General features: G+C 44.1%; 2 protein-coding genes across 8 annotated transcripts in view; one reads left to right on the top strand and one right to left on the bottom strand.

The window, feature by feature from the left end:
- Positions 1-2,137: 2,137 nt before the first annotated feature.
- Positions 2,138-8,078, bottom strand: c2cd4a (C2 calcium dependent domain containing 4A). Of its 5 annotated transcripts, XM_056599450.1 has the most exons (4): positions 7,646-8,078; positions 7,225-7,303; positions 5,328-5,451; positions 2,138-5,154 (listed from the first exon to the last, which is right to left on the bottom strand). In XM_056599450.1, exon 4 carries the CDS (start codon positions 5,144-5,146, stop codon positions 3,818-3,820), a length of 1,329 nt encoding a protein of 442 aa, XP_056455425.1. In that variant the 5' UTR covers positions 5,147-5,154; positions 5,328-5,451; positions 7,225-7,303; positions 7,646-8,078; the 3' UTR covers positions 2,138-3,817. The 5 variants fall into 5 exon arrangements, with proteins under 5 accessions (XP_056455425.1, XP_056455427.1, XP_056455426.1 ...); XM_056599452.1 differs by having other exon boundaries at positions 5,909-8,078; XM_056599451.1 differs by having other exon boundaries at positions 7,225-8,078.
- A 138-nt stretch (positions 8,079-8,216) lies between these two features.
- The window catches only part of tln2b (talin 2b), an 83,264-nt gene continuing 76,396 nt past the window's right edge, over positions 8,217-15,084 (top strand). For all 3 annotated transcript variants that reach the window (XM_056597983.1, XM_056597982.1, XM_056597980.1), the window contains exon 1: positions 8,217-8,312. The gene's annotated coding sequence lies outside the window, so the exon portion shown is untranslated. The remainder of the gene's footprint in view (positions 8,313-15,084) is intronic.

Genomic DNA, 15,084 nt, shown 5'->3' with positions numbered 1-15,084 from the left:
TAAGCTATGGCACGGTCAATACATAAAATTACATTTGTTCCATTTTTAGAGCCTTATATTTTATATAGCGTATTACAAACCAGAATGAATTTAACTGGCTTTTTAAAGAAAACATCTTGCCGCGACCGTGAGCCAAAGTTATGCGCACGTACAGCCTTTAATTTAGGTTGCCTTACATTTTCATATTTAATTGTATCACATTATATTTATTGAGCATCCAACCAAGCATTGTATGACGCTTGGTTGGATGCTTCGTCTAAGGTGCAGCAGATAAAGTAACTGACCAGGTATGGCTAGCAGGGGTTATCTTAAAAACAAAATCTCTATCCTACGCCTTTTAATCTTGCAATCTTAAATCAATAGAATCCAGTGACATTAGCGAATTGTGTATTTGCTTGTGCAACTGCTTACTGATGCAACTGTCTGCATATTCTGTAAGCCATATCTGCTTTGAACATAACAAAAACACACACAATCTGCACAAGCTATTTGCTTGTGCTACACTCTTAACAGCCAATGATGATGTAAATGACAACACAAAATGACAACATGAAACAACTTGGTTGTCATGATCAGAGTTAGCAAATTGCGATGAAGAATGCAGACATCTTTAATGCATTCAAAACTGAGGGAATTTGAATAACGGTTGCAATATCAATGCAATAATGAAATGTATTCCAGTAACATATATCACTGCAAGTCTTGCCATTAGTTTCTGACAATGAGAACATAACTAGGCTGAAGGTAAACGTAAGAGGCCATTGCAGGCTTCTTGTGGTTGGCCACCATTAAGTGGCCTGTTCAAACAGAATTCCTGATAATAACATTTATTTAATGGACTTATTTAACATTCGGCTGGTCCAAAACATACACAGAAGATAAGGGAGAGGAAAGGAAAAGCTCTGTTTTCTTTCCGATGTGCGACAGCAGGAAGGAGCAGGAACGCGTGTTCTGCGCAAGCGGACCACATCATGAAGGACAAACACTGGGGAGTGGAGCCCCAGGCCGAGCAGGGGGCCACGCCCGTCACTCCGTCCTTTGTATACCACTGCAATGTCTAACTGGAATGCTCACCAGATATTGTGTGTTTGCAGGTATTTTTTGTATTATTATTCTGTATTATTCTGTACAAATAATGGCTAAACTGACTAATATACACGATATTAACGTTTTCTACATCTAATTATTATGAACTCAATGTTTTGCTTTTGCACAGGGTAGGCAATTCTTTTTTTTTTTTGCTCATATTTGTTACAAATCTCGAAAATCTTCCATAAATCTTGTATCTGTATCTGTCGCAGGCCTGTACTAAGGCTGTCCACTCATTATTGGATGGCCTACCTGTCTGTCTACCCATCTACTTGGCTACCATGTATTCCAGAAGGCTGGGCACACCTAATGCTAAAGCACAGGACCAAGCAGGTAATGTGCTTCGGGGAGTGGCTTTAGAGGGAGGCCTGAAGGGAGGGGTACGATACTCTTCAGTACTATCCAAATCTAGCTTACTCTGGTTTCGGGCGGGTTTCTGCACATTGCCCACCCTAGCTTTTATATATCATGGGAAGAGTGTAAGGGTTAGGACATCAGAGGCTGACCCAAGGTATTCTCCCTGGTTCCCATTAACATTCACCATGTTGACCTCCAGGCATGAGATGCCCTGCAAAGGAAGAACATCGTTCATTCAATTCATTAATTCCTTCCTTTGTAGGGCATCTGATACCACAGAGATCCTAAAGGTCAACTTGGTGTTGAACTCTAGGCATGAGATGGCCTGCAAAGGAAGGAATTCATTGAAATAAATGTCTTAACCTATTAGAAATAGGGCAATATTAACTTACAAAAACACAAGCAGTCCAATATGTCACTATATATATATTAGATAATGATGGATTTATAGCAGGATTACATCTGGAGTGACAAATATATTGATATATATGATATGTAACCCGAATGGTATTGCATTCAATGACTGTGGGTATGCCTAATAAACACACACACACACACACATATATATATATATATATATATATATATATATATATATATATATATATATGTATAATATAACATCTGAGTCAACAAAGAATGTTCAATCTGCTTGTTGATCTCAGCCGTATTATTAAAGGAGTATTAACTAAAACATAATATGCACAGTGAAGGCTAAATGCTGCTACATGATCAAAATGGAGTCCTACCACTGTCACAAGTGGCCTGATGTTTATTGAGAAATGAACACCCCCTCAAATCGAGTGACGCACTCCAGCCATTGTGCTCTGCAGAGAGCCATTTTCTGTGGCTTTTTTCACAGAAAATAAATTAGAAAGCTTAGAATGTTATCAGGGGTTGACCAGAGAGGAGAATCCCTGGCTGTTCCTCTTTTATTGCAAGGCACGACACAGCTGAGTCAACACTCAAATACAAATTAATCCAGAGGCTTCAGAAGCACTCCTAACATAAAGGACAAAGAGCTAGCCTGGTTGTAATTACAAAAGAAAAGTAGGTGTTATCAACAAAATCTCTGCCTGGGAATTGGAGGGGACTCCCATTAAATAATGAATAAATACAAAAGATATACAGAGATGACTATTGATGATAGATGATTGTAATTATTTGTACTTTGTTTGTATTTATTTGTGTGTCAGATCAACCAACTGTCTGCAATTATTCTCATAATAGTTTCTATGTTTATTCTCTGAAGCACATGACATCAGTTATGGCTGATAGGCTATACCTGATGAACCTTTAGGCCTTGCATCATCACCACAGTAAGCATCGTTCTGCCTTTGAAAAAAAGAAAACCCAAAAAAATACAATTTGCATTACGCTACGCTGTCAGCCAATGTTATGGATGTCATTGTAAGTGAAAGTCATCAGCCCTTTTATCTCAGAGATTTTGTAAGCCCATGGAAATCTATTAATCTTTAACCAGGAGCAGTAGTGGAAACGGATGCTTTTAAGTCCCTTTTCTCGACCAGTGAGAAAAGCAGGATGTGATTGCCCAAGGTCAATCTCTGTGTAAACACTGACCTATATCATGCACCCTAAAGTCTATATTCTAGATATAATACCATTCATAAGATGTATAGTCAGTGTTCCTCAGGGCGTGCCTGGGAAATGACCTCTTTATCAGTTTGTTCATGCAGACCACGTTGGGCTGGAGCTGCTATAGTGCAGTTTATAAAACACACATCTATCACTTTGTATTTTCATGTCTTTTTACCAAACCACAACTGTTATGGTTGCAGTTCTTTGGGAGATCCACTTATTTAAACATTACAAATTTCAAAAGAGATAACATAGAAAATAAATAAAATAGAGTTAAAAAAAGAAAATATTCACATTGAACCACCAGGTTTGTTACAGCCTGATAAAGCTGGAATCATTTGTTTTTGCTGATTAAATGTATGCCATTGGGTCGAAGCTCGCATTGAAAGTCTCTGGTTGCCAGAAACATTTCATTAAAAGAAAGGTCACGAGGGAAGCAACAGGCTTAAGAGAAACAGCAGAAGGTGAATAATCAAATCCTGACAAATTGGCGGCCTTGTTGATGCTAAGAGATACAGAGGAAACCCAGGGAACCTAAAGACGTGTTTAGACCTCAGGGTTATTTTTGGCCTGACTAATGACATCTGCTTTGGCCCCTCATTTCTTAAAGAGCATTCACCACAATGCCAGGGAGATGTATTTAACTGACAGGTTAGGGATTGTTTAATTAAAAAAAGCGTAAAGTACAAGAAACGACAATGTTTCATATAATTTAATTCATATAAAACTGATGATATAAAACTTAGGTAATAAATAGTAAAAATAAAAAAGTTTAAAAAGTTACAAAGCTAGAGAGAGGCAGATCACAATCCCCCAAAATATAGTCCCTCTTCATGGACGACTTCTTGTTCACCACTTTGAACCGCAGCGAGCGCAGACAGAGGTCTTCTGCGGTGAGGCCGTCGAAGAAGAAGTCCTCGTTGAAAATGGGGTTACGGCTCTTCCGGATCACGGTGCTGCGCTGCTTCTGGAGCTTCCCGGGAATCAGCGAGAGGCTCACGCTGCAGTTAATGCCCTTGGTGTCCGAGCTGGCCGCATACAGCCCCTCTGCGCTGATCAGCCTCAGCCGCAGTCTCTGGTTGTCGGCCGAGTACTCGGCCGAGATTCGAAGGCTGCCGTTGTTCCCGAGCGGCACCGTGCTCTCCCGCATCGCCCTCTCCCGGCTAAGGGTGAGGTCCGAGGGGAAGAAGGCGGGGGGCGCCAGCCTGTAGCCGCTGGACAGGCCCTCCGTCGTCTCCTCGGACAGCCTCCTCATGACGTTGGGGCTGTTGTCGGTGGAGCTGCCTTCGTCCGTGGACAGGGAGTTGTTGCGTGAGGGCAGACCCCTCCTCTGGTTCTGGGTGAGCAGGCGCTCCTGGCTCAGTGTCTTGAAGATGGAAGGCTTGCCGGCCGCCCCGGGGCACCTGCCCAGCAGCGGCGAGCCAAAGGGAGAGGACTCGTTGGAGGAGGTGGTGTCGCTGTCCAGCGTGCTCTGCCGGCTCAGGGTGTAGCTCCGCGGGGACAGCCTGACGGCGAGGGCGTTCAGGCTGTAGGAGGACGGGGAGGTGGAGGGGCTGGGCCGGGGGGACGTCCTCTGGGTGTAGGTGTTGGACCGGCTCCGGGGCAGCAGCAGGGGCAGGGAGCCGGGCTCCACGTGGAACAGGGACTCTTTCCTCCGGGTGTGGGGGCTCTCCAGCAGCGTGCAGAAGCCGTAGCAGGTCTGCGCCCGGGCCACGTGCGGCAGCGACAGGGCCGCCTGGCTGCGGGGGTCGGCGTTGGTGGTCTCCTCTCCGTCGCTGCCCGCGTCCTCGTCGTCCGGTCCCTCCTCCACGCTCTCCACCTGGATGATGTGCGGGCGGGGGGGGGCGCCGGGGGCCTCCCAGGGCTTGGGGCTCCCCCCCTCGCAGGGGGACACCCTGATGCTTGGGGCGGCTCGGGCCTGATCCGAGGGCTTGGCCTTCTGGATGGGCTGGATCTGAGGCGGGATGAAGAAGTCCGGTATGGTGTCCGGGGTGATGACGTTGGGGCACAGCGTGATCCTTTGGGCTCCTTTGGCGGACTTCTCCCCAAACAGGATCATGCTCTTCCCCACCGACTCACAAATCTTTTCAGCCACCCACATGGGATCCCCTGCAGAGGATTAGATTAAAATGAACTGTGAATAAACGTCTGTGCAGGAATACACATGGGTGCATCCGGGTTGTTTGGGTCTCTTTACAAACAATGGTCTTACTAGACAAGTAATACATAAGTACGTATTCAAACCCTTTCAAATAGTGGACTAGAGCAGGGGATTTTCTTACCTTATAAGAATTGATATGCTGATAAATCCATGAATCTGTAGAATTTGTAGTGGAAAAGCGATGGTTCTCTACCGGTCTCCAAATGCCACCGTGAGGTGTTCTCCTGTGATGCTGAGCCGTACCTCTGGCATTAAGAGAGAGGCGGTCGGGTTTAAGTAAAGCCCACCCGCGGGGGAGGCAGCCACCAGGCCTAACACACACCCCCCCACTCCTCAGACAGAACCGTGGTTCCCATGGAAATACCGCAACCGTGTGAGGCAACAATGTCTCCGGCCAGATGTAAGGCACAAAAAGATAAGCCCACTCTTACACACAACTGGGTTCAACAAAAGGAGAAGCATTTTAATTTGTTTGTTTGAGTTTGCGCTCATGTTGGAGATAGTGTGAGCGCGAAGGAGAGACCTTGCTTTAGTTGAGTATAAACAAGGTTAAATTATATGATATGAAGTGTGTGGGACAGATTCGGTGGATGTGATCAGGCCCTGACCTATACGTGGTAAACATAACCTACATTGGCCTCAACTGGAGTTTTGAGTAATATGCCGTTATGTTGTTGTTAAAAGGCTGGTTGTTTAACTCACCTTCTCCTGACGTTGGCTGCTGTTTATTCAATGAAGTCAGTGCATTGTTCATAAATGTTACAGGGAATATTTATTGAACCCGGGCCCCAGGCATTTTATCAACGTGTTTCTTGTTGTCACAGCTAAACTGTGCGTCACTATGAACTCTAATAAGTCACTATAAGTGTCAAAAGGTATTCTGTACTCTTTTAAGTAGTGTTTAAGCACCGTTGTTTACTTTAACAACAGTCCAAAGCAAAGACAAGTCAGTTTGATCAATGGCAGATTCCATTTGACGCATGAGGTTCACGCAAAATGAAACCTGAAATTCTGTGTGAATGGGAAAATAGTTACCCTTATAACTCATAACACATCCAGGCTACAACTTGTTCTTATTTGTATAGGCTGATAATTAAAACGTTGGCTGTTAATATGTTTAACTAATCCAGATAACAAAGGGGTTAGCAGAGTTTAGATGCTACTACATGTTAATACTCCCCTCTTCTGGTGGGACCGTTTAAACTGCACATGGGCACAACCCCATAGCATAGATAGCCTCATACCACCACTATGACATAGAAAAAAATTACAAATATATAAAGCAAGTTGCTACACCTCAGTTTTTACAATGTTTTACGATATACTTTTTACTGTAATGACAATAGTTGACGCTTTACTGTGCTTTAAAAAAAAAAAAAAAAAAAGCCTGACGAGAGAAGAAACACAAGAGAAATATCCCTTTGATCAATCTCTCTGCTCTGCGGCGACCGAGGTTCAAGTGAAATGACTCGGTTGCTAAGTGACACCTTAACAGCCAATGAGGATGCAAGCACTTAGACAGCAGTATCCGAGAAAAAGGTGATTACTGAAAGCCTTTCCTCGTTCCCCGAAATGTTTTCCAAAATGCCCAACGCAAACAAGGACAGGGTGACTAAGATGGCATAATTATCATAAAATCCCATCATTAGGGAATCACCTAAGTAAGTAGCATGGAAAGGATAGGATGGATGGGATGTTTAGAACTAAAGGCCTAAACCTTAAACTAACGGACCATCAACTTAGAATAATTTGAATATAATTTGAATTTGAATACTTAAGGTCAGAGAATGAATTATTGTTGGTCATTTTGTCTTTTATAATAAACGTGTTAAGTAATTGTATTTGGACCGGGGAGCAAATGCAGGCCAATATGCTACCTTGAGGTTTACTTCACATGTTTGTCCATTAGATGGCAGTATACATTAAGAAGCACAAATGCATCCCGGGGGGCCAAAGAGGACTAGTTAAATCCCGTTGTACAGTTAAATCTCCTTCAGCGACTATAGTAGTGGGCCTACCCCATTCCACGGAGATTCACAGGAAGCCAGCATGTGCCTTGACATTCGATTTCTGAATTGATGTACTGTCGCCGCGTCCCTGGTTAGGAGATAATTAGTGAGTGTGAAAATGCAAACATTTGACTAAATGTCATATTCGTGTGCGATAGGTAAATGTTAAGGTTATGGTTGGTTGAAGTATTCGTATCCTTAACATGATTAAGCAGGGCCACAATGTAGGCCTGCACAATGACCTTCCTCTGCCTGTTCCTCATACGCTGCATGGTGACCTCCTGGTCGAGTGTGGACTAATTAGTGAACCCAGATGACGGAGTGTTGGAATGGACCACGCATACCTCTGAGAGTCAGGATTTCACACGGGTTTGTGCCACAGGTCTAGATAAACACGGTTCACCACGTGACATTACTAAACGGATCTAACCTGGTCTCATGTCTCGGGATGTGAGCTCTTGTTCGTATCGTTATTTGCTATCATCATACGGTTAGGCGTGCGGTGTGAGGTGGATGAAAACCGACCGCTAAATCTATATGGACACCGTCAGAACGAGTGTCAGTCGTAGAGCAGTGTCTATTTGGTTTAACTGACAGGCGCTTGGCAGGGAATGTTTCGCTGCCCAAATCAACCCCTGATAGGCGCTGCACGCACGCGGACACGCACGCGCCAGGAAACACTACAATTGGTTCGGCGCGAAAAAATTGACACGATATTCTCTCGGTACAAGACGAGCGCGGCGAAGTGTTAAATTGGGCACCGAATAACGTATCATTGCTTTTTTTTCGAAGCACCGTGAACTCATCGTGCCAACAGGCAGAAAGCCCATGTTCCTCGTGAAGCCCGTGACGCGCTTCCCTTCTCACTGCGCACAGCGACGTGCGCTCGTGTTCCTCCTGCGCTCTCCGCTGTACGGTAATGGGGCGGGGCTTGGTGGAGGCGGGGCTTGGTGGTGCCGTGGTGGAGGCGGGGCTTGGTGGTGCCGTGGTGGAGGCAGGGAGAGGAGCAGGAGTCGGAGGATCGCTTGCAGTGAGCGTAACGCCTACATCCAAGACAGCGTCCATGCAGTAGGACTAACGATTCAAACCAATATCAGGTAGGAATTTGCATTATTGGACCCTCGTGAAACGTTTCGGACAGTGACATCTCGCAGGTAGAAAGTGATGGTGGTCACATGTGATGATATCCAGAAAGGCATCGAAGGTTGTGTGTTAAACACTTGGATCTTTCGGCTTAGTAGTAGTAACGTTGAGACACTTTAGATGCACCATCACGAGACCATCCTTATTTTTGTTGAATAGCTACGTGTTTGACATGTTTTGATTTCTTGCAATTATTGAGCCATTGATTTTATGTATCTTGTGTATCATCCTACTGCCAACATTTGTTTTATCTCCCAGCGCGAGTTGCACCTGACATTGACTTCAGACGGCTATTCCGTTGACCTACATGTTCGTCCATCCTATTTGGGATATGAGTCAATCAATGTCACCCAAGCTCGTCGGTCCTTTACAACAATTACAGTGCAAACTTCAAACGGACAGGCTAGAACCAATGATATCTGTGTTCAAATGCCTAATGTATTGCCAGTGCTCTTTCATATCATACATCATACCGGATTAACGTTTCAGGGCAGCGGTGGTGATCGTCCAGGCAGATAGGCTAAGTCAATAATAATTAAATAGATGAATGAAATCATATATAGTATATCTGCTATAACTCTCAATACAAATCAATATAACGTAATATATTGGAATTTACATTGCCAACGCAGAAAAAAAATGTATATTTCCTTTTTTATTACAATGATAAATTAGCTATTGAAGACTGATTGAAATCACTGTGAAAACTGGACGGTTTGAGGGTATGTTTTTTCGATGATATAACGACATTTTTCGATACAATATCTTTATTCCCTATCACATTATGTACACATGGTTCCAGATTCTAAATTCAAATTATCCTGTGGATTACTATATATTATGATTAATTAATACATTTGATCAAGCAGCACCATATTCACGTAGGATCTAATGTCCAGAAAGAGAACTCATTAAAGATCGGAATAGAAATCTGTCTTGATTGTAATATGATACAAGCCAGTAGGCTTTATACATCTTACTACTGATTGCTTATAGGGTTGATCTGTTTTGGTCCTTGGTTTCAACACAAATTGACCTGATCATGTGATTAACTGATTATACGCATTTATGAATGCTGCAATTGTTCTTGGTAAGAAAATGAATCAAAAATCTGTTTCATTTATTTTATTTAGATATAGACGATATATACATTTCTTTCCGACCATATATGTTGTCAACTGGTCAGCATTTGGGTTAACCATAAGTGGAACATCTTGACTGTATTCATATGAACATGATAATGCAATATCTTACTGGAAGTACTAAGGCCTGACCATACTCTTGGGATTCATAAAAAACATATTCTCATTGTCAAACCAAGAAAACAAGCTGTTTCCAAACTGTAACTGGATTCAATACCAACATATTCAGAACAGTGTGTTCACCTTTGTGTACCAGCTGTTTGTTAGAAAGTGATCCAATGTCCAGTCGGCTGTTTCAGTTACTCAACAATCACAATCCTGGATGGAATTCTCCAGGAAATCTACCTTTTGACAGTTGAGAAGTTAGATTTTATAATACGTACTAGTGTGTGTGTGTGTGTGTGTGTGTGTGTGTGTGTGTGTGTGTGTGTGTGTGTGTGTGTGTGTGTGTGTGTGTGTGTGTGTGTGTGTGTGTGTGTGTGTGTGTGCCTGCTAGCCTGTGGTCTTTTGTGCTATGTTTACCAGTGAAAGCGATCTTCCCCTATGTATATTATCAGTATCTTTGTGATCACATCTCTATAGGGCCTCGCCCGCAGTCCTTTTCTTAGCAGACAGTAGCAGCTGTTCATTTGATACCCCATTGTTGTTGTCAATCATTTCTAACATCATTATGTGAACAAGAATAATAAAAGATGATTAATCATGAAAACCATCCATTCCGAGTGGTGTACTGCAAAACAGCCTTGCAGCCTATGCAAAGAACAGATCATAAATATTCACAAACTAGAAACTCTCATTTCATATATACAATGTCAATGATCAGATTCACCAACCAGACACTTTCATATGTACAATGCCAATGAAAGATCAGTTTAGGACGTTTGTGGAGAAACGTTGAGAACATAATATGATCAGATATTGTTGATGCAATGCCTTCAGTCTTTTTGGCAGGCGTTGAGATGTGTAATGGTATATTGTCTTTTAGTTACAGTAGAGGAGGAAATGGATATGCCAATCTTAATGTTATCATTTCACATCTGTTCTTGTTTCACATGTTTTTTTTATTTGTCTTTTTCCAAACGTTTATCCCACATGCCAGTTCTGATACATTATTTGAATGTCCTACAAGTCCATCGTTTGGCCAAAGAGAGAACTATCTGTCAGAGCAAGGATGAGCTAGCAAAGGCAACTACAAGTGTATTGCATAATGCCACTCGGGCTGACGAAGGTGGCATCAGAGTTTGTGTGACGCTGAGATATGTGGCCCTCACTGCAGGCTGTGGCGCCCGGTCTGAAGGATATTCAGGAAGTAGGTCACCTCATGCACAATTGTGTGGCTTATAGGACACAAATTATGTCACGGACCAGCCAGCCTGCTCATCTGGAGGTCAACTGAGTAGGAAGTCTGAGCCAGCTGCACTTTTGTCATTGTGACATTATCTACCAGACATGGTACCAGTCTTGGGTCCCGGCTTCAAGCATCTGTGGGGCCAAACGAGTGCAGAAGACATGCATGCTATTGGTGTTTGTTTGAATAATAGAAGGATCCTTCTAGTTTTTTCGATGGCTTTGATGATCTCATCAGATGTGAATTAATCCAAAATAAATACTGATGAACATCTCTTGGGTGAGCAGGACTCGTGGCAGCCTACGGTTGAATATATTCATTTCCATAATCGGGATGAACAAACACTCCCTGAAATAGGAATACTTGATCCTATGTTTTTTCGAGTTGGATTTGTTGACAGATTGTGTTGTATTGTCTCTTGTGGTTTCACTAACCATGCATGGTTAATACTGGGTTTAACTGTGCGTTAATGCAAATGGTCATTTTGGCACTGCCATTTACTACTGGAGTTAATAAGAGACTTGGTCATAGACCAGCGGTCGGCCCCGGGTACGGTCCTCGTTCACCTGGTTGGACGGCTGGCTGTGGTCATTGAATAATGGCCATCATGTTGCAACCCAGCCTGCGCTTTTATTTATTGGTTTGTTATCATTGTGTTGCTCAGAACATGATCTACTTGTTTATTTACTTAAAAAAACTTTAGAATTCCCTCCTGAAGGCCCAGACATAATCACATACACTTAATATAATTGGTTGTGCTGCTCTTTGGAAATAGCGGTACTTAGCTCAGACTTGATATCCTGGTACCCAGAGATATAACGAAGTGAGTCTGAGACAGAGGACTGTCGTCTCACTTGACCCGAGGCTCATTTTATTGTGCGTTTCCAGTGACTGCAAATGATCCGATTTCCATTCCCTGCTCAGAGTATGTAAATATGCGTGTACAACTTTGGCAAGGTTTCCATTGCGCCTATTCAAATCTGAGATTGGGCTGGCCTCCATTTTGATTCAGCCCTGGCAGTTCAGGCCTATATCGTGTTTCCCTTGGATTTTAAGCTGAAGGCAGGAAGCTGTCTTGGACAATGTGGGAACACCAGTATCCTAGTGTCGAATACATTAGCTAGAGTGCAGTCAGGTGTTCCAATTGCGATGGCTTCAATGACATGCAAATGACAAACCTCAAGTGACAAGTGTTTCCTGAATCCATATTCCTATAAATTATCCATCCATGCTTCACTATGAATGTGGTTATTCTTTGACCACAAGCAAATGAAAAGCATTCAAATTCCATTGGGTCTCATCTTGGATTGGTTTCCGCCTGTGTTGTTAGCTGTACCGTACAATCCTGATTTTGAACCAATACCAATGTCATTATCATTTGTAATTAATGTGTTGCACCCGATTAGTCAAAATCCTTTATAATATCTAGCCTGCTGTGATAATGCCAACAGCCACCCATGTTGAAGCCCTCACACTGCGTGAGTGTGTTTTGTGTTGACCGATGTCACAATGGGAGCACATAAGAGGCATTAGCGGCGCGCTCCTATCAGGCTGTGTTGATTACCCCGCCCTGTTCTCTCAGCGTGCTGCGAGTGCTCCTCCCTGCCAGCCAAACCTTCCAGCCCCCCAGGGAGCCATGGGGTCAACGGTGGTGGGGCGGAAAGCGTTGCGATGTTCCCACATCTGACAGATCTGCAGAATTGACATGGAACAGGCTAGCATTGCTAAATACGGCCGTGGAGTTATAGTCTGTGTAGTTGTTGGGGGGGGGGGGGGGGGGGGCAGCCATTGTTTACAGGCTCTAATAGGCAAAAGTCCAGAGTTAAGGAGGCTCAGCCACCTTTAGCAGGGTGGGAGGGCAGAGGCTTTGACTTCATTAGAACATGGGTCAGATGAAAACACAACATATCGATCAAACGGCAGGACCTCGTTGTTGAGGCATGCTGCTGCTTTATTTACAAAGTAAATGGAATAATCTGTGCTTTATCATCAAGGTTATTTGGGGCCAGGTAAGGGCTTTTCTGAGTACAGCAGCCTTTGGGTTGTTTCCATGGCTTCCTGGCCAGCAAATTAATGCCGTCCTCTGCTCTGATCCTCTGCATGTCACTGGTGTTGCTGATCGAGCAAAATTTCAAAGCTCTCCAAACCCCCAACCCCAACAGCCTCCCTCTCTCCCTTCCTCCCTCCCTTCCCATCACCCTCCCTCCCTCCCCATCACCCTCCCTCCCTCCCCATCCCCCTCCCTCCCCCTCAGTGCTGTAGCGGTTCTGTGAGAATGTGGATTGTCCTTACAGATTGTGGCCTAAATCCTTCCAAGCCGGACTAGAGGCAGTGCGTCAGGAAGATGCAGCAGGAGGCTGTGAAGCACGAGCCATTGTTACCTGAGCCGTGTTGGGCTCATCAGCGGTGACCTTGTCTTAGCGGCACAGAGACTCTCCAGTTACCCTTGGCCAAGGAAGATAAGATTACAACATGGATCACTATGGCCTTTTTGTTTGGTTTCTTCTTCTGCAGTATGTGTTGCAAATGCTGACACTGTGGTCGGCGCTCTAACATTTTGCATCATAGCATTTCTGGATATGAGGACGGATGAAGGGAACTCAAATAAGGCCCCTCAGTGCAGGACGCAGGGTGCAGTTCTTAATTGGATTGCCGGGCCGCTCGCCTGACTCCCTCGCCAGCACGCGACAGGCCTTACACAACCCGGCTCGTTACTTTACGTTAGAGTCGATGGCAATGACGTGGAGTAATTCACAGCTCTGCCCTGGCCGGCCGCAATCTAATCTCTCATCCCTCCAACCATCCGCTCACGACGCCGCCATCCCAGGATCTCCGGCTGCTGTTTGTGACGTCGCGTGTTGGGTAATGCGGGTCGATCTCTCGACATGCATCGGAGAACCCCGGATTTAGCCCTAATCTGTCCACTTTTGCCTTGGATCCTGTTCATTTCATTCATCAAGGATTGTGTGTTTCACTCACCAAAATAGGCATCTGCAACAGCTAGAAAGATAGTTGCTATCAGAAAATCTGTATTTTAACGCTGAGTATAATAAGGAGCCAGAATGATATGATACCATCAGACTTCTTATGGGCAGCAGATAAAACAACTAGAAGGTAGAGTTTAAGGGTTTAGTTCACTAATTACTGTATAGTCAAATCAATGAGACTGTTATCCCTATCGACCTAGAGATGCATGGCTTTAGGAAGCAGGCATGGGTGACAGTGCTAAGCATGTGGCTGAGGATTCCTCATAAGCTATGGACAGTTAGCTACACCCAAGCTCCTTCGCTACCCTTTCCCTGTAAAAGTCCAGACAACAATGTTATTATAGCTAATCATTTGTGACTGTCATTTAGTGCAATGGTTTCAGAAGGACAGTGACTCACTCGAGCATGTAGTTACCTGTTTTTTGTAGTCTGCAGTTATTTATTGAAAATCAATTGAGTTATTCTAGCAATAAACCCTGTTTCAGGCAATGTAGCCGAGCACAGATGGGAAATTGGAGAACTGATAATGCAATCAGGTGATGTTTAATTGAATGATGCAGTGATTCTGTCTGTATGTAGTCTTGCACCTGTTGGGAACATGTGGGTTCCTCTGGGTACTCCTCTTTCCACCCATCACTCAAAACATGCATGTTAAGATAATTGGATACCCTCAATTGCCCTTGTTGTGGTTGAGAATGGGGTGTGTGTCTGTCTGTCAGTCTCTTCGCTCCTATAGTCAGCAGAGATTGGCTTCAGGCTCCTGTGATCCAGGAATGAATTGCACATCATATTTCTCAACAAAAAACAATTGTCTTGAGTTGACTTCTTTGTCTATTTATAATGATACTGTCATCATTTTTTCGCTGTCGCTCTGCTTGGCTCACAACCAGCCTGCGGGCCTTCCCTGTTCACACAGGTGATTGATGGACCATGAGGTGACACAGGTTGAGCAGCCCACCCACTGCGACTTGCTTTACCCAGGAGGATATTACTAGTTTGTGGGATGCTGATGGTGTAATATAACCCGGCTAAGCTGATGGGCCAGCCTGCGGTCAAAGGTTACACTCACACTGACCACCATCTCCAGATTGTGTCCATGTTGGGCAATGTATCACTGCGCATACGTGTGTCTTGCATTTGTGTCATGTCATGTGTGTTGTGTGTGTGTGTGTGTGTGTGTGTTTGAGAGACGGTGAAAGCTGCGTCTCAGCCATGAATCTTCTTGAACTTATTTTGACCTTTCTTTCAA

The sequence above is a fragment of the Gadus chalcogrammus genome, chromosome 9 (genome assembly GCF_026213295.1).
Source record: "Gadus chalcogrammus isolate NIFS_2021 chromosome 9, NIFS_Gcha_1.0, whole genome shotgun sequence".
NCBI classification, from domain to species: domain Eukaryota; kingdom Metazoa; phylum Chordata; class Actinopteri; order Gadiformes; family Gadidae; genus Gadus; species Gadus chalcogrammus.
Note: the sequence above shows the minus strand (reverse complement) of the source record. Positions and strands in the feature narration are given on the sequence as shown.

Bases quoted from the DNA above. Each gene is read 5' to 3' on its own strand.
- c2cd4a (XM_056599452.1), bottom strand. From the start codon at position 5,146: ATGTGGGTGGCTGAAAAGATTTGTGAGTCGGTGGGGAAGAGCATGATC.